This window comes from Rousettus aegyptiacus, unplaced genomic scaffold (genome assembly GCF_014176215.1).
Source record: "Rousettus aegyptiacus isolate mRouAeg1 unplaced genomic scaffold, mRouAeg1.p scaffold_m13_p_17, whole genome shotgun sequence".
Taxonomy (NCBI): domain Eukaryota; kingdom Metazoa; phylum Chordata; class Mammalia; order Chiroptera; family Pteropodidae; genus Rousettus; species Rousettus aegyptiacus.
The window spans coordinates 26,005,788-26,028,954 of NW_023416292.1; the positions used below are offsets into that span (position 1 = coordinate 26,005,788).

Here is a 23,167-nt window from a genome sequence, read left to right on the forward strand (position 1 = left end):
CACTCTTCCTCCCTGGACGGGAGACGCCGAACGCTCCGTCCAGCCCCCCTCCTTCCATGCAGTACGCCAGGCGTTGGGTAACACAGTCGTCCTCAAAGCGGGGTCCAGAGACCCAGCGAGTCCCCAAGACCCTTTGGGGGACGGACGAGGCCCGAACGGTGGTCATGCTCCTGCAGAGACGCGCCTGGCCTCCACTGTGCTGACATCTGCCCTCAGGGTGTGAGGGGCAGAGTGGCCGGCCTCGCAGCGCGAACCCGGGCCATGGCACCCGATGCGTCACTGTGATTCTCATCACCACGTAGGGGCGGTTCAAAAAAAAAAAAGCCAGTTTCTCTTAAGAATGTTCTTGATAAAGCAGTGAAAAGTTACCAACACGTGAATGGGTTTATTACGGTTATTTAAATGAGCTGACAGGGCTTGTTTTAATTTCTAAAATGGTATGTTATCGATAGATGTGATCCACAAAAACAAAAGCTCTTTGGGGCCCTCCATAACTCCTAATGGTGTAAGTGGGTCCTGGGACCCATGTGTCAGCACTGCTGGGGAGACTCCGAAGCGGGGGGCGGCCTTCCTCAGGTACTGCGCTCCAAGCTGTAGAAGCTCGTCTTATCAGACGTAGAGGGTGGGGAACATGGCCTGTGTTTTCTGGCAACCCTCTCTCCTCCCGCAAGAAGAGACATTGTCTCTGGAATCAAGATTTTAATGGTCTCCGCTCTCAGGAGAAGCAAAGCAAACAGGCCTGCATGCCGCCCCTCCTGCCCCCTGCACCCCATGCCATGCCGCCCCCTCCCTGCGTGCTGTATCTGACATCGGGGGGGGGGGATGGTTGATGGGGGTTCGTGGCCTGTGGGCTAGACCCAGATGGGGACTCCCCTCATCCCTAGATTCACCTACAGTTCCTTTTCCTATTCCCCCAAGGTGGCTCTTCTCCCTCCCCATGAAAGTCACAGTGTAGCGAGGTTGAGGGGGGAGGGCGTGGGAGGGGCGGGAGGGTCCAGGAAGCCACACCCCAGCCCAGCCCGCAGGGCGTGGGGCGGAGAGCGGGCGTGGTGCCTGCCTGTGTGCCCCTTGACGTGGCCATGTGCTTCGGTCCAGTCCTGTGAGCTCTGCGTTCCCCCGCACACCAGTCCCCTTTCCGAGGTGACAGGTGGTGTCTCCACTGAGGTCAGCACACCTGAGCTTTCAAACCACTTCTCTGATGCTTCGGCAATGGGGGGCTGCTGAAGGCGAGGCTGAGGCCTGGCACCTCTCCGTCACCTCTGGCTCAGGGAGAGCAGGCGTCAAAGGCCAGGAGGGGAGGCGGGTCAACCTCGGGTGCTAGTCCCCCGCTCCCCCAGGAGCCAGTAGGTGCGAACTTTGCCTTTGCCCTGGAGGGAGAGAGAAGCTGGGGTGGGGAGCGGCACATGCACTTTCCCAAACGCTGTGTGTGGGGTTGGCCCGCTGAGAAAAATGCTGAGGACGGTCACCCCCTCTGGGCCCCCACGGGGCGGTGAGGCAGGGGCTCCCCTCTCTACCTTCATTTCCACATCCCCACGAAGCTCCAGCTCGAAGCCCCCGAACTCCTCCAGCACAGCCTTGGTCTCAGAAGACAGGTGGATCTTCAGGGCTGAGTAGGACGAGGGAGGACAAAGGAGGCTAAGGGATGCGAGAGGGCAAGCAGGGACTGTGGGGCAGGAAGATGCTCTCCCTCCCTCCTCTGGCAGTTACGGGCTCGTCATGTTTTACGGCTTTTCCCTGTCACCCTGGTGAGTACATGTTTTACTCCCGCGTCCCAGACGAGGGGAGCAGAGGCTCGGGGACATGTGGCACTCTGGCTGGGGCAGCTGCAGAGCCGAGGTTCACCCCAAGTGGGCTGCCCTGAGCCGGGAGGAGGGGAGGGGCCCCGAGGCCGGGACTGCTGCTGGGGCTGTGCACACTGCCTGCACAGCCTGTCCAGCGCTTGTCAAGATGGAGCTAGGACCTCAGCTGATGACTAGATTCAAGGCGATCCGCCTGGCGAGCCCTTGGAGCGGGAGCCGGGGGCAGCCCGGGCTAAGAGGTGACAGGGATGGGACAGGCACAAGGTGCTTCGGGGGCTTCGGGCTCCAGCTACCCTGTCCCCCCACCCCATCTAGAGGGTGGACACCATACCTTCCCCGTTCGACTCCATCCTTGAGGCCGTGTTGACTGTGTCCCCAAAGAGACAGTAACGGGGCATCTTCAGCCCCACCACGCCGGCGCACACGGGTCCTGGAGGTGGGGAAGCGCGTCAGCGAGGGGAGGGAGGGTGGTAAGGAAGGTGGGTGGCAGACCGGAGGGTGGCCACAGGGCGGGGCCGGGGCGCTCTGCAGAGGCGGGAGGGGGGATGAGGCGGGTGGGAAGAAGCCTCCCTCCCGCGCTCCAGCCTTTGGGACCCGGCTCCGGCTCCACACGCCTTCCGCTAGGCCTCACCCGTGTGGATGCCGATGCGCAAGCGCAGCTGCTCCTGGGGCCGGTGGCGGATGCGGAAGGAGCGCACGGCGTCGAGCAGCGCCAGGGCCATGCGGGCCACCTCGCGCGCGTGCAGCCGCCCGTTGCGCACTGGCAGCCCGGACACCACCATGTAGGCGTCCCCGATCGTCTCCACCTGTGGGGGCGGCGAGAGGGCTGCACCGTCTCTTCCCTGGGCTGCCCCGGACACCTCGTGCGCTGTCATTCTGTCCCCTCATCCGCCGGCCGCTGGTTCCTCCTCCCCCGAACCCGCGGATTCTCTGCCTGCTCCAGGGCCTCCCCGTGACACTGCCTCTGCCTGTGTCCCTTGGTCTCCTCCCTTACGGATTCTATGTCATTCTGCCCTGCCCCTCTCGCTGACTCTGTCCCGGAGTCTGTCTGTCTGTCCGTCCCTTCTCATCCCTTCTCCCATCCTCACCTTGTACACGTCGAAGTTGTCTATAACGGCATCGAAGCAAGTGTACAGGTCGTTGAGCAAGGTCACCACCTGGAAGGGAAGAGAGCCGAAGGGGGCAGGGGGTGAGGGACCCCGCCTGGGCTTGGGCGGGTGGGAAAAGCGGAACCAGAGACTGGCCCGCGGGGTGGAGACGCCCGCCCAGCACACCTGCGTGGTTGCGGCTGCGGCTGCACCCTGACTCACCTGCATGGGCGTGCTCTCCGCTGACAGGGCCGTGAACCCCACGATGTCGCTGAAGTGGATAGTCACGCTGTCGAAGGCTTCGGCCTGGACGGTCTCCCCGCGCTTCAGCTGCTCAGCCACCGAGCTGAGGGGCCAGGGGTCACAGGGTGAGGCGGGGCGGGGCCGGGGGCGGCGGGGCGGCAGCAGCCGGGGCACTCACTGGGGCAGGATCTGGTAGAGCAGGGCCTCGGCCTTGCCCTTCTCCTCCAGGTAGGCCTGGGTGCGCTCCTCCACCAGCTCCTCCAGGTTGTTGGCGTACTGCTCCATGCGGGACAGCAAGTTGTCCAGGATGTTGCTGCTGTTCTCCCTGGGGCGGGCGGGCAGGCGGGATGGGGGCGCCGATTGCGGGCACAGCGGGGGAGGGGTGCAGGGGCAAAGGGGAGGAGGAAAGTTAGCTCATCCCTGGGACTGGGGGGTCAAGCCGGAAGCGTCCGGCGTCCTGGCGAGTTCGTTCAGCCCAAGTGAACGCAGCGAGGAGGGACAGGACGCTGAAGGGACCCGGGTCGATGGGGAACCGCGGGAGGGCGCGCGGGGTCAGTGTTGTATCTGGAGGCCCCGAGCCACGGGGGCAGGACGCTAGGCCCCAGGAGGGCACACGGGGTGGTGGGGGCGTGGAGAGCAGGAAGCGGCAGGAGTGGGGGCTCCTGTGGCGGGCAGAAGCTGCAGCGGAGGCGGGAGGCCCCGTCTTCTCTGCACAGAAAACGAGGGACCGTGGGGGACTGTGGGACAGCTGGGTCGTAGGGTGCGGCGAAGGGGCCTGCGAGGCCGTGGCGGTCGCAGCAGGCCATGTAAGGGGTCGCCTGGGCCACTCACTGCAGGGGCGAGACTGAAGCGCGGGTTGCTGGGGGGGGCGGGGCGGGGGGCGCGGGGCTCCCGGCACCTGTTGAACTTGCGCAGCGTCAGGCGGATCTGCTGGAAGGGCGGCCGCTCCTGCGGGTCCTCAGCCCAGCACCGCTGCATCAGGTGCGCCAGCTCCTCCAGGTGACTCTGCAGGGCTGGGGACGGCCGGAACGGCGGCTGCTCGCCGCGGATCACGCGCTCCACGATCTCTGTGTGGCGGGGGGAGCGGGGCTGAGGGGCGGGGGGCAGCCGAGGGGCAGCTGAGGACCGGGGTATGGGGCAGGCGAGCCCGCAGGGACCCGGGCCAGTCTGTGCCAGGGTCACCGGCAGCAATGGCGCAACGGGCGGTGGCTGAGCGACCCAGAGGAAGGTGCAGCGGCGTTTCCGGGGGTCCCTCTTGCCAGGGCTGGGGCGAGCCGAGCCTGCGGCAGGGGTCGGGGGCCGGGTAGGGGACAGCATGGCCCTCTCACCTTTGGGGCTCAGGTCCAGTCCTTCCAGGTGGAAGGCACCGCTCCTCAGGGCGATCTCCTGAAGAATGATGCCGAAGCTGTAGACGTCGCCGGCCTGGGAGCCGCGCGCAGGCGGCGAGGACATGCGCAGGAGCTCGGGGGCTGTCCACAGCTTTTCTGTGGGTCAGAGGTCAGCGGTCACAGGGCCAAGGGCCCCGAAGCTAAAAGGAACCAAGGATGTGGCTAGGGGGCGTGGCTGCGACCGATCTGGGGTGCTGGGGCTAGAGGGGGCCCCGAGACCACTGGTCCGCCTCCCCCTCCGCTGACGGGCGAGCTGAGGCTGGATCGGCAGGCTTTGCGGCTCCCCGCGGCGGGCGGGCGCCAACCGGGCGCAGAGCGGGGCTGGGCTCACTGGCATAGAGGGTGTGTCCTTGCTCTGGCTCTGGGTCCCTGAAGCTCTCCAGCCCGTAGTCGGTGATCTTGAGCACGAAGCGTCCGTCTACCACGCAGTTGGACGACTTCAGGTTCCCGTGGGAGCAAATGGACCCGTTGTGTAGAAACAGCATCCCCTGGGCATGCGGGAGGCACGGTCTGGGGTACGAGTCCACGCAAGGCCAGGCCTGGGAGTGGCGGGCTCCTCCCCCAGCCCTCCACAGCCGGCTCCTCCGGACCCACCTTGACGATGTCGTTGGTGAGGGAGTACCGGAACATCCAGTCCAGGGTGATGCTCTCGTTCTCCAGAATGTCCTGCCGGGCAGCAAGAGTCGGGCCCATGCCCTGCCGACGCCCGCGGTGCAGAGAGCAGGGGCCTGGGCCGGGTCAGAGCTTTGGCGTGACTCTAGTGCCCCTGCCTACAGCCACTCCCACTTTACAGATGGGCAAACGGAGGTCGGAGGGAGCGAGAGGCTTGCCCGGGGTCTGCGGGCCAGGCAGGGCCAGAGCCTGGGCGAGACCAGGTTCCCCGACACCGCTTGTCCCCTCACCTGCAGGCTCCCACGGGGACAGTACTCCGTGAGGATACAGATGTTGGGGGGGTCGGTACAGGCGCCCACGAACCGGGTCAGGTGTTCATTCTGCACGTCCCGCATCTGCAGGTGGGAGCCCGCGGAGGCCTGGCTACTCACCCAGCGCCCCCCCCCCACCGGGATCCCTTCGCTCTTCCTAATTCCCTATTCGTGCTCCGCAGACCTCCTAGGAACTCCCCTGGTGGTTCCAGCATGTTCTTTAGCCTAGACTCTGCTCCCCGCTCCCTCTGCCTCCCAATCCCTGTGCCCCCTGAGGCCTCGAGTACGGCCCCTCGAAGACCCTCCTCCGGGACCTCGCCCGCCTCCCCTCCTCATCCATGGTCCCCTCCTTCCACCCGCAACATCCGGACTACGGACAAGCCGAGGCCCCTGCAGAGCCGGTGTTGCTGGCCAGCCTACCCGCGTCCCCCCCCGCCCCCCGCGCCCTTCCCCGGGCCACCAGCTCCCTGCCCCACGTTACATGCTTCAGCTCAAACAGGACTTTTCTTGTCAGCTCGATGCGTTTACGGTTCACGCGTTTCACAACCACGAGGTTGCCCTGGGCAGGGAACGGGGAGACTGTCACTGTGAGGAGGTGGCCCTGTGCCCTGGGGACTCCGGCTGCTGCTGGCAGCCCAACCCTCTGTCCCGCCCCTGCCCTAGCCCCCAGGCCCACCTTATAATACGCGGTCTTGGCGAAGACTTGGAACTGGCCCTCGGTGGTGAACAGGGAGCCGTAATTGGAGCCTCGCTGAGGGGGCCGCGGGCAGAGGGACAGTCAGCCCACGGGCCCCACAGCCGGCTCGCCCTCCCGCTGGCCGGAGTGCTGCTCTTCTCTACCCCCTTACCTCTGCTTCTCGTTCCACGCCACGAAATCCTCCCATTTACTTTTTTTTTTTTTTAAATATGGTTTCACACACACTATCTTCAGTCTTTGAATGAGCCTTCTGAGGGAGGCTCTGTAGGTGTAACCATTCTCTAAGGCGGCTCAGAGAGGAAACAGGACTTGCCCAAGGTCACACAACAAGTGAAAGCAGAGCTGGGCCTAGACCCCTGCCACCTGCTCTCCTCCTACCCCTCAGGCACTGCCCCTCTCCCCTTCCCCCCGCCGGTGTCCTTACCCCACTCAAGGTCAGTCGGCTGCCCGCGCTCCGAAGGTGCCGCTCGAGGCTGCTGGGCTGCAGGTCCTCCCAACGCACCCGCCACAGCTCTGAGGCCAGTTCCTTCTCCAGCTGCATCTTCCTGGGGTGTGAAACCTGCGCCTGAACCCATCTGAGCCCCGATCCAGGGCGGGGTGCTCTGCCCGCAGCCCCTTCTCACAGCCCTGGGACCACTGCCTGTGCCGAGGCAGCCCCGCGGCTCTGCTGAGCAGCAGATGGGGGACAGGAAAGCAGGACCGGAGCCCTTTTATCTTCCTGGGGGCTTATCGTCCCTGTGCGGTCAGCAGGGACCCGATCCCAAAGGGTCTGAGCCATTGCTCCAATCGGGTCTGCTAGAGGAGGAAGGGCTGACAAGCCAACCCACTGCCACCACCCACACCCCTGCGATGCCAGCCTTCGACTGCTGTACCTTCTCAGACCCTACCCCCCAGCCCCCACTCCTAGCCCGGTTCCCTCCTCCTCTCTCTCCCGGGCCCTAAGGCTTTTAAGTCTCTGTCTCCCCCACCTCCCGTTTTCCTCTGCTGTCCCCGTCCCCCTTCCCTTGGGGGGCCTGCCAGGGCCCCTGCCGTTGGTGCTCCAGGCTTCTCACTCGCCACCCCCGCCCTGAGGCTCACCTGTATATGAAGAAGGAGACGACGAGGATGCTGAGCAGGGAGAGGCTGCCCACCAGAGCCAGCACCTCCAGGGTGGAAAAGTGGGCTGCAAGAGAGGGCCGAAGTGGTGGCAAGAGGGGCTCCGGTCAGACCCCTCTAACTGTCAGCCGGCGCACTGGGACCGTGCACGGACCGCAGGAGGAGGGCGTCTCCCCGGAAAGTTCCATGTGGGGGCAGCGTCTCCAGGCACCTTGGTTGCAGGCTGGGTCCTCATTCTCAAAGCCGCATCTGGGGATGTCAGGAGGCGGGTACCCCAGGGGCCAGTGCAGTCGGCGCCCGGACACAGCAGCCAGCTCTTTGGAAGTCCCGTTGTAGTTCAGGACGACCTACGGGTGGGGGGGCGGGAGTGGCAGGCGGCGCAGTCGGGGCAGCCTCCCGTCGGGGGGGGCGGGCGGTCCTGCCTCCACCTCCTGCCAACTATTTACCAAACCCCTGATGCCAGCGGGTACAGGGAGCCCCCACACCTAAACCCCGTCATTAGAGTTAAAACTGGAAAACTCCTTAAAAAAAAAAAAAAAAAAAAAAAAGAAAGAAAGAAAAAAAAAAAGAAAACTCCATAGAAAGAAAACTGTACAGAACCCAGCCCTGCCCTCAGGGAGTTTATAATCCTGGGTTGAAGCTCATAGAAAACAAGGAAAGGCAGTGTTCTTGGCTCTGTTCCCAGGTCTAATCCATGTGCCCCTCCTCCAGGAAGCCTTCCCTGCTTCATCTGCTCCTTGGTGCCTGCGCCCCTGTCGCTTCCTGTTCCTGACTGCACTGAGACCCCCACGACGTGCGTTTACCTCAGCCCTCGGCCCCCCTCGGCCTGTCCCTGCTGGGCTGGGTCCTGCCCAGCCTTGGGAAACACCAGACTTCCCAGGGGCAGGGCGGTGCCCTCTCCTCAGTCCTAGGGTTCCCTAAGGGTAATGCCTGTGGCTCTATCGTGCCATTGCCTCGTTGCTCTGCCAGACAGGAGCGAGGCTCTTTTATCCAGGGCTCTACTTAAGGTAAGTGACCAGGCAGGTTAGAGCGACTGCAGAGCGGACAAATGCCGTGGCCGGCTGCGGGGGGCGGCACCGTCTTCTGGGGGCACAGCCTTACCCTGAAGGCGCCCGTCTCAGGGTCCATGTCCCAGAGGGAGAAGTCAGTCTCCCGGTCTCCATTGCTGTCTATCTTCAGGTATCCCGCCACACCTGGGGCATGGAGGAAGATGGCTGTGTTTGGAGCGAGTGGAAAGAGGTTCAGGGACCCCCCCCCCCCATCGTCTCCATCGCTCGATCGTCTGTCTCTGTTCGCCCTCCAAACACACATCAAAGGGACAGACACTCAGCAGCGGGAATGAGTGGGGCTGGATGCATCGGGGGACATCTTGACGGAGCTGGGGAGATGGGGCGGGAGGGCCTGGCGGGAGCGGGCAGACTTTGGGGAAGGGCACGAGGCGGGTGTGGGGCCGCCACCGCCGTGCGCGGGGCTGCGGCTCCCTGAGGCGACCCCTTCTTGCCACCTCCAGGCCCTGACCTTGGAAGCTCCGGTTCCACATCCGCTGGGTGATGCCCACGCCATCGGTGACAGTCCCCCCATGTGCCAGCGTCTCGGTCACTGCCTGGACGTAGAGCAGGAGCCCGTCGTGGAAGGACGCTGGGATGGTGTTCACCTGCAGGGACGAGCAGAGCCTGGGTGGGGCGGGGTGTGCGCTGGGCCCAGAGCGGGGTGCTGCGGCGGGGGGGGGGGGCCCGCTGGGAGCGTGGAAGAGGACAGGGAAAATGTCCCCATGTGATGGAGACTTTGCTACTTATAAGACGCCTCCGCATATGCCACCGCCTCTGAATCTTGCTGGGCAGACAGGGCAGGTGTGAGAGTCAGAGGCTGAACAACTTGTCCCCACTGCTCCCCCCCCCGCCCCCTCCCCAGGTCACCAGAAAAGATACGGAGACAATGGGAAGGGAAAGCAGGGGAAGCTGGGAATACCCGGACGGCAGGGGGCCGTGCAGTGGGGGCTGGGGGGCCGCGTGCGAGGGGCCCAGCGCCCCCCCTACCAGGCCGTCCTCCACTGTGAAGTTGAACTGCTCCTGGGCCAGCCGCTTCAGCTGCTGCAGGAAGTCCAGGTAGTCAGGGGAGTCTGGCTCTTTGTATGTGAGGATTTTGGCGGCCTGAGGAAGAGCGAAGAGGGGTGAGCTAGAAGCTGTCCAGTCCTCCGGGTACCCTGGGGCCCACCTCCCGGACGAGCGGCTCTGCTTAGCCCAAGGTCAGACTGGGCCCCACGCCCTGGGGTGAGGTGCCGCCTGCTCCAAACGGGGTTGGGGAGCGTGTGTGTGTGTGTGTGTGTGTGTGTGTGTGTGTGAGGGTTGAAGGGTGGTCCAGTGGGTGGCTTCTCCCAGTCCTGTTGTCTGCGGCACTGGGGCAGCCTTTCACCTCGAGGCTCTTCTCCAATCTGCTTGGCCTCCCCTGCCCTCCATCCATACAGCCCCTGCCCCAGGTCCCCTGCCCGTTGTCACCCAACTCTCCTAACTCCCTGCGAGCACCAAAAACCTCTTTTCTGGAACCCGTACAGGCACGGTGGGTGACGCACTGCCCAGGAAGTGCGTGCCGCTCGCTCAGAGCCCCCACGGTCTGCGAGCCCCGCCCCCACACTCACCTGAAAGGCCTTGTGGGCACTGACATCCAGCCCGTCGCCTCTCTCCCAGGGCCTGCGGGGAGTAAGTCCGTGTGCACCTTGCAGGCTTTGCCCGAAGAGGTCCAGGTGGAAAAAGACGTAGTCCTCGCCACTCAGGCCAGCTTCCGCGGCCAGAAGCATCAGGTTTCTGAAGGCGTCCGGCGAGCTGCAGATGTAGATAACTGCGGAGCAGGAGGTGGGAGTCGGAGAGAGAAGCCTAGGTCCGGGGGAGGCGGACCCCCTTGGGTAGAGAAGCTGGGACAGTCTGAGACCCCGTGGTGGATAAGTGGAACTTCTGTCTCGGCCCTGGCTGTGGCAGCAGAAAGATGGCGAAGGGCGGGAGCAGGCGGTGGGAGGGGAGAAGGGGCCGAGCCCCCCGAGAGCCGAGAGCCGGCCGGAGCCCGAAGGTGGGGAGGTGGCGTCAGCGGGGCGGGCGAGGGAGGGAGCGGGTGTGTGGGAGCCGCGAGGGCAGGTGGGGGCGGGGAGAAGGCCGCTGGGAAGAGACAGAACACGGGCGAGAAAAAAGCGACGGAAACTGAGCCTACTACGTGTGGGACCTACTACGGGACGGGGTGGCAGCGGGCCGGCCCGCGCTCGCGCTAACTGCGAAAGGACCGGCGGGCAGGGGATTGGGAGGGCGAGGGGCGCAGAGGGGCGGGAAGAGCGGGCGACGGAGCAAGAGGGGGACACGGACATCGGAGCTGGGCGGCCCGAGGAGGCCGCCCGGGAGTCAGGGCCCGCGGCGAGCAGGAGAGGAGCGGCCGCGCCGGGGGCCCGGGCCGCGCGCTCACCGCGGCCCTTGCGCTGCACGAACTGCAGCAGCTCGGCGTAGTGCTCGCGGGCGCTCTCGGCGAACTCCAGGTGCTCCACGGTGATGTTGAGGCGCTCCTGCACGCTCTGGAACAGCCCCTCGGCGAGGAAGAAGCACTGCCGGTCGTGGTCCGGCTGGTAGGCGTAGAGCACGAGCGCGTGGCGCGCCCAGCCCAGCCGTCGGTGCAGCGCGGCCACCACGTCGCCCAGCTTGGCGTGGCTGGGCCCGGCGCGCGTGGTCAGCGCGTACTCGTCCTTGTTGCCGAAGCCCAGCGCGGGGGCGCCGGCCGTGAGCAGCGGCACGCGCCAGTGCGCGGTGAAGCGCGCCACGGGCGCGGCGGCGTACACGCAGCCGGGGCCCAGGAACACGGCCGGCTCGTGCTCCCACTTGAGGTCCACGGCGGTGAGCGGCGCGGCGGTGTCGGAGCAGACGCCGCGCGCGTTCTCGCTGCTGCCCAGCACCGTGCGGACCGTCCAGCCCGGCAGCAGGTCGGGCCGCGCCTTCGCCCGGGCCAGGGCCAGCTCCACGGCCGGGCCCACGCGTGCCCACGACCACGGGTACGAGGTGTTGGCCAGCGGCAGCACCACGGCCACCGTCAGGTTGCCCGCGTGGCCGCCCCGGAGCAGCGGCAGCAGCAGCGGCAGCAGCAGCAGGCGGGCGCCCGCGCGGCCCCCGGGGTGCGGCATGGCCTCAGCGGGCCCCGCGGCGGCAGGACGCGCCCACCATGGCCTCCGCGGTCCCTGTGCGTCGAGGGCGCGCCCCGGTGGAAGGGAGGCGGAGCGCGGCGGGGGCGCTCACCCCAGGACACGCCGTGCGCTCCAGCTGCGACGGTCACGGCCAGCGGCGCCGAAGGCGGGAGGGCGAGCGGCCCCGCGGCCCGGAGCGTGACGGCGGGGTGAGCCCAGGGCTCCGCGGGGCAGGTGGGCGCCAGGAGGGGCGCGCCGGAGCCCAGGGGACCCAGTGAGCGAGAGCGTGTGCGTGCCTGTGAGCGTGTGTGTGTGTGTGTGTGTGCGCGCGCGCGCGCGTGCGTGTCAGGAGAGAGCGCACTCGCTCGCGCTGGGGAGGGAAAGTGGGAGAGGGCGCGAGGGAGGAAGGGGAGCGAGGGTGGTGTGCGCGCGGGAGAGCGGCCCCGGCCAGTGCGCCAGACGCGGCGTCCGGCCGGCCCGAGACTCCGGCTGTCCGGGGGGGACTGGGGAGGACCCGAGCCAAGCTCCGAACACTCCCTCCCAGCCGCTTCCCCTCCCAGGCTCGGGGACAGCAGGGCCAACCCCGGACCTTTAACTCCTTCCTCCCCGCCCCCAAGTCGCGGGCTCTCGCGTGCCCACCGACCCCGCGCTGTCCCCGCAGACCCTCTTGTCGCTGCTCCGCCGCCCAGCGTCCGCGCCCTCAGAGAGCCGGCCCCCGCGGGAGGGGCTCCTTCGCGCGGACGGGAAGGAGGACTGCACCGAGGCGTTCGGGAGCACCGCGGGCCTCTTGCGCCCTCCCCTTGCGCCCTCCCCTTGCCCCTCCCCTCCTACCTGGGTCGGTCCGGGGAAAAGAGGAAGACGTGCTGGTTCGGGATCTCGGCAGGAAAAGGCGTGGATGTGTGTGCCTGGGGTGGGGCGCGAGGGGGCCCCGTTTCTGGAAAAGAGCTAAAGTAAGTGAGCCCAGGGTCCCTTGGACCCGGGCGGTCGAGGGTCCTCCCCTCCCTATTGAGCGAATCAGCGGAGGAAAAGCGCCAGGTGGAAGGGTGGCGTTAACGCTGTCGTTCCCAGAGGGCTGTAGGCAGGGGAGCGAGAGCCAGCGAGCGGCTGGAGGGGACCTGTGACCTCAGGGTCGCTCCGGGAGTGTGACTGTGTGTTTTGAGTTTGGAAGGATTGTTATGTGGGGTTTATGGTGGCAGTGGAAGATGGTGTTGGAAATGACCCGCGGAGGCGTAAATTGGGGAGCAGCTTTGGGCCACTTGACCGTTGGACCCGACCGCTGTGGAATCAGCCTGCCCTCTAATGCTCGGCAGGCGTCATTGACGGCCTCGGGCCGCGCGCCTCTCCAACCCTGCGCCTTGGCGGGACCCGAGGTCCGCAAACTAACCATCAGCAAACAGGGGGCCTGGTACGCCTTAAGCACCAGCTAGATGCTGAGGGGGGAGAGCGCGGGGAGGAGGCATATATATAGTCTGTACTTTCGAGGAGCTCCATTTGGGATAAATAGCCGTAATGTAATACCGTTAAACACCACAACAGAGAGATGGATACATGGCTAAGGGGCCACGGCGAGGACTCTGTGGCCTGCGTTGGAGCCAAGAAAGTCTCCAGATGGAAATGATTCACAAGGGTGGAAGGACCAAAAAGGTATTCTGCGCAGAGAGAGCAGAACACGGAAGTATGTTTCCTATATAGAGAGTTTTAGGTGAATTTCGAATATTCTCATGGTCTAGAGCAAACGGTAGCCCATGGACCAACTTTCAGACGGTGTTTTGTTTGGCCGGCATTCTCTCTATATATTTTTAATTTAATTGTCCACACTTAGAAATTGGCGGATGGCACATGATTTCTTGGAGTTCTGACTTGTCCTGAAATATTGCAGAGCTGGTGCTATATGTCCTGCATCTCTCTGGGGACGAGCAGCTGGAACCACGCATCCGTCACCTCCTTGAGATGCCCAGCTCATCATGGTTCTTATCCACCCTGCTGGGTCAGGGGCCTCACTGACTGCAGTAGTTTATGTTTTCAGCCCCGATCTATGAGGTGAGCTGTGTGCACTTAGGAATGGCTGAGGAAGAGAGGCAAGGAAGGGCAGCAGAGGGCAGCTCCAGTGAGCTTCTATGCGACAGAAGTGTCTTTGTCCTATAAGGGAGGTGGGGCTCCTATCCAGAGGTAGATAAGAGATTGAGAAGTTAAAAAAAAAATTTATTGAGGTGTAGTTGATACCCAATAAACTGCACATATTTAATGTATACAATTTGATGAGTTTGGACAAATGTATACACCCATGAAACCATCACCACGATATCTAGGTAATAAACACACTCATAACCTCCCAAAGTTTCCTGTGTCTTTTCGTGTGCGTGCATGTGTGTATGTGTGTATTAAGAACACTTAACGTGAGATCTACCCTCTTAAATATTTAACTGCATAAGACAGTATTATTGGCTATAGGGAGATGTTTTGTAAGTAGAATCAGTTGGACTTAAGGAAGAGAAGACGGTACACAGATAACTGAAGTGCAGGTGACATTGGACCATTCGTTGAGAAGCTGAAGAAGCAGGTTTTTGGGAGATGGTAACAATTTCAGTCTACTGATTGAGCTGCCTGTCGAAACCCAGGTGGAGGTGTCCAATAGGTCACTGGATTAGGGGAAACAGAGCTCAGGAGAAATGACTGGGCTAGATATTTAATTCAGTGATTGAGCTCCTCCATCAACAATGGTGGACTGGATCATTTGTCTAATCCCCAAGCTGAAGACAACTAGAAATATTGGATGAAAGACTTTTAAAAATCAAAGAATTAGTATAACGGTGAAGAATTATCGGCGTGAGAACAGGAAAGGACAGGTAAACAGGGAGGCGAGACCAGCAGCGGGGACTCCTTTTACCCTGAGATCATTTTCTGATCCTAGATTGGTGGTAGAAAATAGGCTATGTGGGACAAACAAGGCAAAAATTGGAGTCTAAATGTCCCTAGAGGTGAGAACCCTGGCGAACCACCTTCTTGTTTTGGGGTAGGATCCTGGAAGGTTGTACTCCTAGGGAAAAAGGACCTAAGAGTAGGATAAACCAGAATTAGAAAATCCTAAGCCAAAGTATTAAAAAACCAGAATTCAGAACCAATTAATAAGTTCAACAGCAAGTTAGATTTGACTGAAGATTGAGTAATGAACCGGAAGAAAGGACAGAAGAAGTTACCCAGAATGCTGCATGGATAAAAAGGAATGAAGAACGTAAGAGAGGGTTAGAGGCATAGAAGATACTGTGAGGTCTGACACGTCTTTATCTGGAGCCCAGGGAGGAGGGAAATCATAGGATAGAAGCAACACTTGACGAGATAATGGCTGAGAAACTTGAAACATGGGTGAAGTACATTGAGCCGCAGATTCAAGTTCATCAAACCTCAAAGAAGATGGGGGAAAAAATCCACATCTAGATCTATCAGAGTGCAACTGATGGATCTTAAATCAAAGTAAAATCTTTAAAATAGAAAGAAGTATTGATTACCTTCGAAGGGGCAACTGTTAGATTGGTAACTTTTTTTTCCCCCTCACAGTAAAAATGAGAAGCGCCACTGTTTGTGCTGGAAAAAACAACAACAACAGCAACAAACCTCTCAGTCTAGAAACCCATGTCCAGAAAAAAATATCCTTCAAAAACAAACGTGAAATAAAGACATATTCGGACAAATCAAAATCAAGAAAGTTAGCTACCAGCGAACGGGCACAAATTCTCAAGAGAAGAATATTATTTCAGATGAATGGTTGGCACTTCAGGGAGGCGTAAAGAGCATTAAAATTGGTAATTCTAAGTCGCCACTAATTTAATTAATACGTATCAGTGTCTTGTGGGATTGAGACTATACATAGAATCTAAATTCTGTGCACATATCATATATGCCTACACCCAAGAGAAAGAAATGCATTTGAATCTTGTACAAAAGTGTTCATAGCAGCTTTGTTGATAACGGCCCTCCAACTGGAACCAACCCAAATGTCTTAGGTGTGACTCAGCCAGTTGGAGGTCTTGAATTCATCAAAACTCATCAGATGCATCAACGTTCTAAAGTGATAAAAATGTTCTTTATCTTAACCGGGGTGGTCGTTGCATGGACGGACTTCATGACTTAAAACTAATCGAGCTGTGGGCTTAAGATCTGTGCATTTTGTCATAGTAAATTTAACACCAACGAAGTACTTAAAAGAATTACATGACAGCAATAGCATAGAATACTGAAGGGAGTGACCGACGGTGGTAAATGGAATTAAATTATTCATGCATTTTTCAAGAAGAGGGTAAAAAGTATTGCATAAAATTAGGCTTCGCTAGGTCAAGGATTGCAAGTCGTCATTTTTAGGGTAACTACTACTAAAAGAGTATAAAAAGGGCGTAACTTTCCATCAGCAGAGGCGGAGAGGGAATAGTAAACATGAATCAGTGCGAAAGAAGGCGTGTAGGGGAGAAAGAGGGCGACGCGGCAGGCGACGCGCGTGGCGACGTGGGGACCGGCGTGCGGACCCCGAGGGGACCTCGCGGAGGGCGGGGTCCGCAGTCGGGGCGCGAAGACCCGAGACGGGGTATCCGGGCCGCGGACGCGTCGGGTCCTCGCTCTTTTTCCGAGACCGCTTGCCGAAGCTGCCTCAGTTTCCCTTCGAGGGCCTCACCATCAGCGTTCTCTCCCGTCAGATTCAGTCACCGTACAGCTTCCTTTTCTTAAATGCCCATCCTCTGTGGAGTGTGTGTTCGCTGTTGCCTGAAGTGCCCTCGTATTCTCCCATTTCATTAGCTAATTGCAAAAACAGCTTCCCAAAGCTGTCTTTTTGGGAGAGGAGAAGGAAAAAGGATGCCGTTTCCATTTTCTGAAACCGCTGAACTTCAAAGTACTGTCTTAAGTAAAAGAAGGAAAACATCCGATAGCAGAGGATGGTTTCGATCCATCGACCTCTGGGTTATGGGCCCAGCACGCTTCCGCTGCGCCACTCTGCTATCTGAAAGTTCGAGCGCTCATTGCTCCTATAGAAAGTGGTCTACGTCGTCGCTGTCCTCACGTCTGTATACAGCGCCACCTAGTGCCTGGTAAAGAAATCGCCATTACCGTGGACTCTGCTCCTATTGGCTAGTTTCTGACACCGCAGGCTTTTGTTATTGGTTCCCAAGCCGGCTTGTCACAGTAAACCAATGGGCATGAGCAGAGGCGTCGGGCGGGCGCCAATCGCGCGGCGGGTTGTTGGGACACGCCGGCCAGCCGCCTCTCCAGGCATCGGCTCCTCCGAGGAAGGGGGCGGTTGGAGTGGTCTCCATTGTTCGCTGTGTAGGCCGCCATGAGGTGAGAGCGCTGGGTTCCTCTGGGAAGGTTAGGGGCATTTGACCGGAAGCCTTGGGGAGGTGGGCCGAAGGGAGTCGGAGGACCTGCAAGGACCACGTGCGGGGGGCTGCCCTAGACCCGGGCGCCCCAGGTCTGGGCGAGTGGGAGGTCGGAGGCCGCGGAGGCGGGGAACCCCGGGCCTCGGGAGGCGGAGGGGCCCAGGGCCGGGAGGCGGGCTCCACACTCTGGCCTCTGAGGGGTTTAGGTGAGGGGAGAGGTCCTAGGAGGCGCCCCCCCCGGGCCCCCCCGTATACGCTGAGAAGGCTGGGACGTGCCTCATTCATCCTCAGGGCCAAGTACTTGACAGGATGTGTCGTTAAATGTTGTACTACGTTAGTGAGTAAATGAGCGGTCACTTTAGTCTCCGAAGTACCCAGGATTATGGGGTATTTCTCTTAAGGGCTCGGTGTTTGAGCCCCGTCATTATTTTGTGGGGGTCGTGATTAAGTTATCCAGAAGGAGGAGGTCAGGGGCGTGAGGCTGGGCATTTGGAACGGGGAGAAGTTTTAGGGGGAAAGGAGAGTCTTGGCTTCCAAAGGAAAGTCCAGAGCCACGGAGATGGGCCAACTTGAAATGATGGTGGAGAGATTCCTTTAACGAGGGCAAAACAAGTTACAGTCTGTTTTTGCATTTTTAGGGGTGACCGAGGCCGAGGTCGTGGGGGGCGCTTTGGTTCCAGAGGAGGCCCAGGAGGAGGGTGAGTGACAGGTTTTAGCGTCTCTGCCCTGGTTCGTTTCCATTTCCCTCATCCAAGCAGGAGTTTGTTTGGTGTCGACTCATGTTATTACCCGCTTCTGTGAGATCCAGGTGTGGTTTAGAAACCGCAGGAGAGCTAAATGAGTTTGGCCCCTTATGCTAAGTCACTTGATTTCTGTGGTTAATAACTTGGACTGTTTTCCTTATTTTAGGTTCAGGCCCTTTGTGCCACACATCCCGTTCGATTTCTATTTGGTGAGTATCGTGGTCCCTGTTCCGTTGACACAGAACTGGAGCCTGTCCACTTTTCACTTGTAGGCTCATGGAGCCCGGCACCTCCCTGTCGATGAAGTCAGATGGTGGGAAAAGGGATTCGTGGATGGAGTTGGGATTTTGAGTTAGCTGTGTGTTGCTTTATGTACAGAAACACTGTAGGCATTGTGGGTAAGGTGATTCCTTGGCTACTGTTGGTAGTAAAGCGGTTGTAATCTTTTTCTGGATAAAGTTATCTCTGGTTTATCTGTTAATATATAGATAGCAAGAGCTTAAATTATGGCTATTCTTCCAACTCGTATCCTTGTTTGAACATCTTAAGGAAGAAAAACAAATGTGGAACTTTTTTAAAAAAAATTTTCTATCGTGGCAACAGAAAAAGAACTTCCTGTGTATTATTTTTGACAAAGAGTATATAATTGTTTATTCCTGCCTTAGTGCGAGATGGCCTTCCCCCGGGTCAAGCCAGCGCCTGATGAAACTTCCTTCAGTGAGGCCCTGCTGAAGAGGAATCAGGACCTTGCTCCTAATTCTGCTGAACAGGTATGTTCTTTTGGCTTCCTTCCTGCAAGTCCTCTAAGAAAGTTAGGGGAGTGCAAACTACAGGCAAGGTTAGTCATCAAAGCCTAAACTCCATGGAGGGTTCTTAGCGGTCCCCCTGTATACATGGGGGATACATTCCGAGACCTCCGTATCTGAAACCGTGGACGGTACCAAACTCTACGTACTGTCTTTTTTCTTATACATACAGATCTATGATAAAGTTTAACTTACAAATTAGGCACAGTAAAGAGTTAACTAACAACAGGACAATTATAACAACATAAGAGTTGACGTGAACCGGATCTCTCGCAAAACATCGTATTGTATTGAACTTCTGTGACGATGGGAGGTGATGCCTCTGGGGTGAGATGAGGTGCAGGCGTGTGACGCAGCCCCGGCTCTTGTAAGGGGTGCTCACTGTGATTCCTGGACTCTGATCACCAAGGGGGCTGCCGGCCGGAAGCGTATGTCGCGTGCATGTGCTGGACAGAGAGGTGCTGTGTGTCCGGAGCGGGACGGTGCAGTTTAGAACTTTTATTTGTTTATTTGTGGGATGCTCCATTTAATGTTCTCGACAACGTTGACTGCAGGCGACCAAAACCACGGAAAGCAGAACCGCGGATAAGGGGGGAGACTGTAGTTCTCATTTTTCACTGGATGGAGGGGTGGTGCCGGATGAGAACATAAGCAAATTTTGACTGGGGACCTTGTCTTTGAGATCAGAAAGTCGTTCTCTTCTGGCACATGCGAGGCCAGGGGGTCAGGTGTCCACAGCGCTGTGTCGGCCTTGACTCTGCCTGTGGCAGCGGTGAGGGGGGGGAAACACTCAGAAGCTGAGCAGCTTCTCGCCTCAGGTCATTTTCGTTTCCTGCTGTTTTTCAGGCCTCTATCCTCTCTCTGGTGACAAAAATAAACAACGTGATTGACAATTTGATTGTGGCTCCAGGGACATTTGAAGTGGTGAGTTTTGGGTGATTTAGCCCTGGGAAAGGGCGGCTGTGGCAGCGCGGACATTTTGTCGCCTCCTGTCTCTGAATTCTTTCCTTCCCTGTTACCCGAAGCCAAACCCAAAATGGGGACGTACAGTGGGATCTCTTCGTAGTAGTGATCTTGGGGACGAGACCTGTGTCATTGTTATCAGCTAACCACGACGTGTCAGGCTTTTCACGTGGTTTTGGTGATGTAATTTGACGTCTGCAGCTTCCAAATCTGGGTAATAAGGAGCTGTGTTGTAATCGCGTTCTGAGAGGAACTAGCCAGTCTTTTCACCTTTTTTTTTTTTTTCTAAAATCCCTTTTCCAACAGCAAATTGAAGAAGTCCGACAGGTGGGATCTTATAAAAAAGGAACGATGACCACGGGGCACAACGTGGCCGACCTGGTGGTGATCCTAAAGATTCTGCCGACGTGTGAGTGGACCTCTTTGTGGCCGTGAGGACAGAATATAGCAGTTGGGTTTGAGACATAGGGGCCTTTAAAGCTTAAATTTCTTTGGGAAAAGACTATTTGGAAGGTACACGGGAAATTTAATTTTTGATGTGTGAGGGCGATAAGGGACACGTTCTGGAGCGTGTGTCTGAAAGAACGTGTGGCCAGTTACTGTAAGACAGTGTTCCTCCACTGGGGCTGCTGTTGCCTGCATCCCTCTGGGGTCACTGGCAGTGGCTGCAGATGTTTGAGCTACTGGCGTCCAGCAGTGGAGGCCAGGGAGGCTGCAAGCATCCTACAGGGCGCAGGGTTGGCCCTGCCCCTCCGCCCCCAGAGCTGTTCAGCCCAAAGCGGCAGCAGCGCCCCTCTACTGTAGAGAAGGGGTGTGGGTGTGGGAGGTGTCCCGCGCCCTGAGCCCCCTGAGCCGTCCAGGTGCTCTGTCCAGGCATTAGTTTCCCCATGTGAGTGTTTTGCCTGTTTCTTGCCCTCGCTTCAGCCTTGCACGTGGGGCAGGAATCAGTGCAGAACAGCCCGGAGTGTGCAGGATGTGTGCACGGTAGTGACTGTCGTATCTCCTCTCCTGTCCTAGTGGAAGCGGTCGCCGCCCTAGGGAACAAAGTCGTGGAGAGCCTCAGAGCGCAGGACCCGTCCGAAGGTCTGGGTTTGTTCCCCAATGTGTGTGTCGTGCTCACGGGAGCCGGCTCCGAACTCACAAGTCCACGCCCAACACCGGCGGGGCGGGAGGGGAGGAGCGCGGAGGTCTGTGTCGGGCAGTTCTGGCTGCAGTCGCCCGTGTTCAGAACCCTGTCATCTCCCTCCCTCTTAAAACTCTGGGCTCCACATCCTCCTTGTGGACTCCTGCTGCGTGTACAACCCGCCCGCGTCCCTCCCTGGACCTAATGTCGCGATGGAGATCGAGCCGGCGCTTGCGGTTCTCTTTCAGTTTTGACAATGCTGACCAATGAAACTGGCTTCGAGATCAGCTCGTCGGACGCGACGGTGAAGATCCTCATCACGACAGTGCCGCCCAACCTCCGGAAGCTGGACCCGGAGCTCCACTGTTGGTCCTTGTCCTCCGTTGCTGGGAAACTTGGGGGAAATTCAAACATGCTGTAAAGTCGCTGTTGACGTAACTTGTGGCGGTGCCATGTGAAAACCTGCTGGGACCCGCGTTCGCCCCCAGACTTTGCTCGCTCCTTCTGTAATTTGGAGACGGGTTTTCCAGCTTGCTGGTGAAACCGTCAGCTAGGATGGCCAGGAAAGCACTCCGAGGACTTAAGAGATGAGGCCAGGGAGTGTTTATGCAGGAGGTTGGCTTGTGGAGAAAAGCACGGATAAGTGACTTGCTGGTCCGAGGCCCAGGGGAGGCTCCCGGAGTTACTGTCCCGCCCCCTTCCGGGTGCTGAGCGGCGGCGGAGGGGTGCGGTGCTGGCTCACTCGGAGTGGTTCACGCTGGCCTGTCGCGCTTGTCTTCCAGTGGACATCAAGGTGTTGCAGAGCGCCCTGGCAGCCATCCGACACGCCCGCTGGTTCGAGGAAAATGCCTCTCAGTCCACGTGAGTCCCTCCCTGCCCAAGATAACCAACCCTACTAAGTACAGTGAATAGCGGGGTGCCCCATACTTCTCCCATGGAAATTTTTTACTCAGTCTTCTGTCTGCAGTGTGATTTTTATATCAAGTAACCAAACTTAAATGGAGAGAAAGAACCCCCCCTGGTTCTAGAAATAGCTCCAGCTCTGTAGCTCAGGTGTGTGGGGGTGCTACGTGATCGCATGGCTTTTAATCCTTGGGTCCCTCTTCAGAGTTAAAGTCCTCATCAGACTGCTGAAGGACCTGAGGATTCGTTTTCCTGGCTTTGAGCCCCTCACACCCTGGATCCTCGACCTGCTCGTGAGTACAGGGGAGTCGGGGTTCCCAATTACCCCTATTTAGCAGCGGTTACTGTACCTACTAGAATCTGAAGTTTTGTGAAGCTTCAAAGAAATCTCACTGGCGGATAAGAAATCCAGTGAAGTTTGTTCACGGGGCGTTTGGAGTGTCAAATGAGTGGTTATCGCTGCCCTTTTATCATTTTATTACTGCTGTCACATCATTCACGTGATAACGGGGAGAATATACTGGCTCAGCAGACACTTCAGAATCGCTTCCGAACATTTCCACGTTGGCTAGACCTTGAATAACCAGCTTTCCTCGTAACAGTTTAAGGGTTTTGCTTGAAAATCTGGTGCCACGTCTGCGGCCCACCTGCTGCATGTACTCTTTTCCAGGGGCACTATGCCGTGATGAACAACCCCACCAGACAGCCTTTGGCCCTGAACGTGGCGTACAGGTACCGCGTGCGTCTCGGGGGCTGGGGCCGGGTGTCGGCCGTCTCGTGTGCTCTTCACACTGCCCTGTGTTTCAGGCGCTGCTTGCAGATTCTGGCCGCAGGACTGTTCCTGCCAGGGTCGATGGGCATCACGGACCCCTGTGAGAGTGGCAACTTCAGGGTACACACAGTCATGACTCTGGAACAGCAGGTACTGGGACAGCTCGCAGAGGCCCTGCTGTGCCCCACCCTAGAATACTCCGGTCAGAGGCAAAGGGAATGTGATCTGTAGAGATCAAGGATTTGGGGGTTCTCATATTTTGGTTTTGTTAGTCAAACAAGGTACTTCGAGTCTGCCTGCTCATTTATGCTCGCTCTGCTCTCCCGCAGGACATGGTCTGCTACACAGCTCAGACTCTGGTCCGAATCCTCTCGCACGGTGGCTTCAGGAAGATCCTTGGCCAGGAGGGCGATGCCAGCTGTGAGTGAGCGCCATGGGCGAGGGGTCTGGGGGCTCTGTCTGCACAGCAGCTGTGACCTGCTCCACGTCTTAAGTGTCCCCACTGTGCAGCTCGGGACCTGTACGCTGGGCTACTTGTCTGAAGTCACCTTTTCTTTTCTAGATCTTGCTTCTGAAATATCTACCTGGGATGGAGTGATAGTGACACCTTCAGAAAAGGCTTATGAGAAGCCACCAGAGAAGAAGGAAGGAGAGGAAGAGGAGGAGAATACAGAAGAACCCCCTCAAGGAGAGGAGGAGGAAAGCATGGAGACTCAGGAGTGACCTTCCCTTCACCCTCTTTCTTACCCAAGGGGAAGGAAGACTGGAACCTAAGCTAACTGCCACTGGGCTTTATATGGTGGCATTTCTGAGGGATGGGGAGACGGGGGAAAAACAACAGAGTTCTATGGAAGGAAGTGTCCCACAGACTTCTGCCACTGGCCTAGTAGCCTGAATCCCCCCATCTATAGTGAAGCAAGATACCAACTTTTCTTCCTTAATACTGTAAACTCCCCAGCTTCCAGAAACCTCTCAACCAGTACTTTGTTGTTGAAATATGAACTGTTGATGTCTGGAAATTTTTTTCTAGGAAAAATGATTAAAGTACTTCCTAGTAGGGCTCTTGATCTAGTTTTTCCTTGGCACCTAGCAACCTTTTTTTCCCGCTTGC

The 23,167-nt window shown here is 58.7% G+C and overlaps 2 protein-coding genes and 1 non-coding gene across 3 annotated transcripts; 1 reads left to right on the forward strand and 2 right to left on the reverse strand.

Moving 5' to 3' along the window:
• Positions 1-350: 350 nt before the first annotated feature.
• NPR1 (natriuretic peptide receptor 1) lies at positions 351-12,174 on the reverse strand. Its single transcript, XM_016141345.2, has 22 exons — positions 10,678-12,174; positions 9,869-10,068; positions 9,270-9,383; positions 8,752-8,887; positions 8,335-8,426; positions 7,445-7,580; positions 7,216-7,300; positions 6,563-6,683; positions 6,118-6,192; positions 5,923-6,000; positions 5,421-5,525; positions 5,113-5,184; positions 4,850-5,006; positions 4,459-4,614; positions 4,029-4,197; positions 3,309-3,455; positions 3,110-3,233; positions 2,888-2,956; positions 2,431-2,605; positions 2,131-2,229; positions 1,515-1,606; positions 351-1,367 (listed from the first exon to the last, which is right to left on the reverse strand). The coding sequence occupies exons 1-22, from the start codon at positions 11,381-11,383 to the stop codon at positions 1,305-1,307; spliced, it is 3,171 nt and encodes a 1,056-aa protein (XP_015996831.2). The 5' UTR covers positions 11,384-12,174; the 3' UTR covers positions 351-1,304.
• Positions 12,175-16,296: 4,122 nt separating this feature from the next.
• On the reverse strand, positions 16,297-16,368 carry TRNAM-CAU. The gene has a single exon. It is a non-coding gene; the product is annotated as a tRNA-Met (tRNA).
• Positions 16,369-16,601: 233 nt separating this feature from the next.
• Positions 16,602-23,121, forward strand: ILF2 (interleukin enhancer binding factor 2). Its single transcript, XM_016141321.2, has 14 exons — positions 16,602-16,708; positions 17,385-17,444; positions 17,656-17,698; positions 18,155-18,259; positions 19,142-19,219; positions 19,565-19,667; positions 20,276-20,341; positions 20,630-20,746; positions 21,164-21,242; positions 21,490-21,577; positions 21,955-22,016; positions 22,092-22,206; positions 22,386-22,476; positions 22,619-23,121. The coding sequence occupies exons 1-14, from the start codon at positions 16,704-16,706 to the stop codon at positions 22,777-22,779; spliced, it is 1,173 nt and encodes a 390-aa protein (XP_015996807.2). The 5' UTR covers positions 16,602-16,703; the 3' UTR covers positions 22,780-23,121.
• The last annotated feature ends 46 nt before the right edge of the window (positions 23,122-23,167 follow it).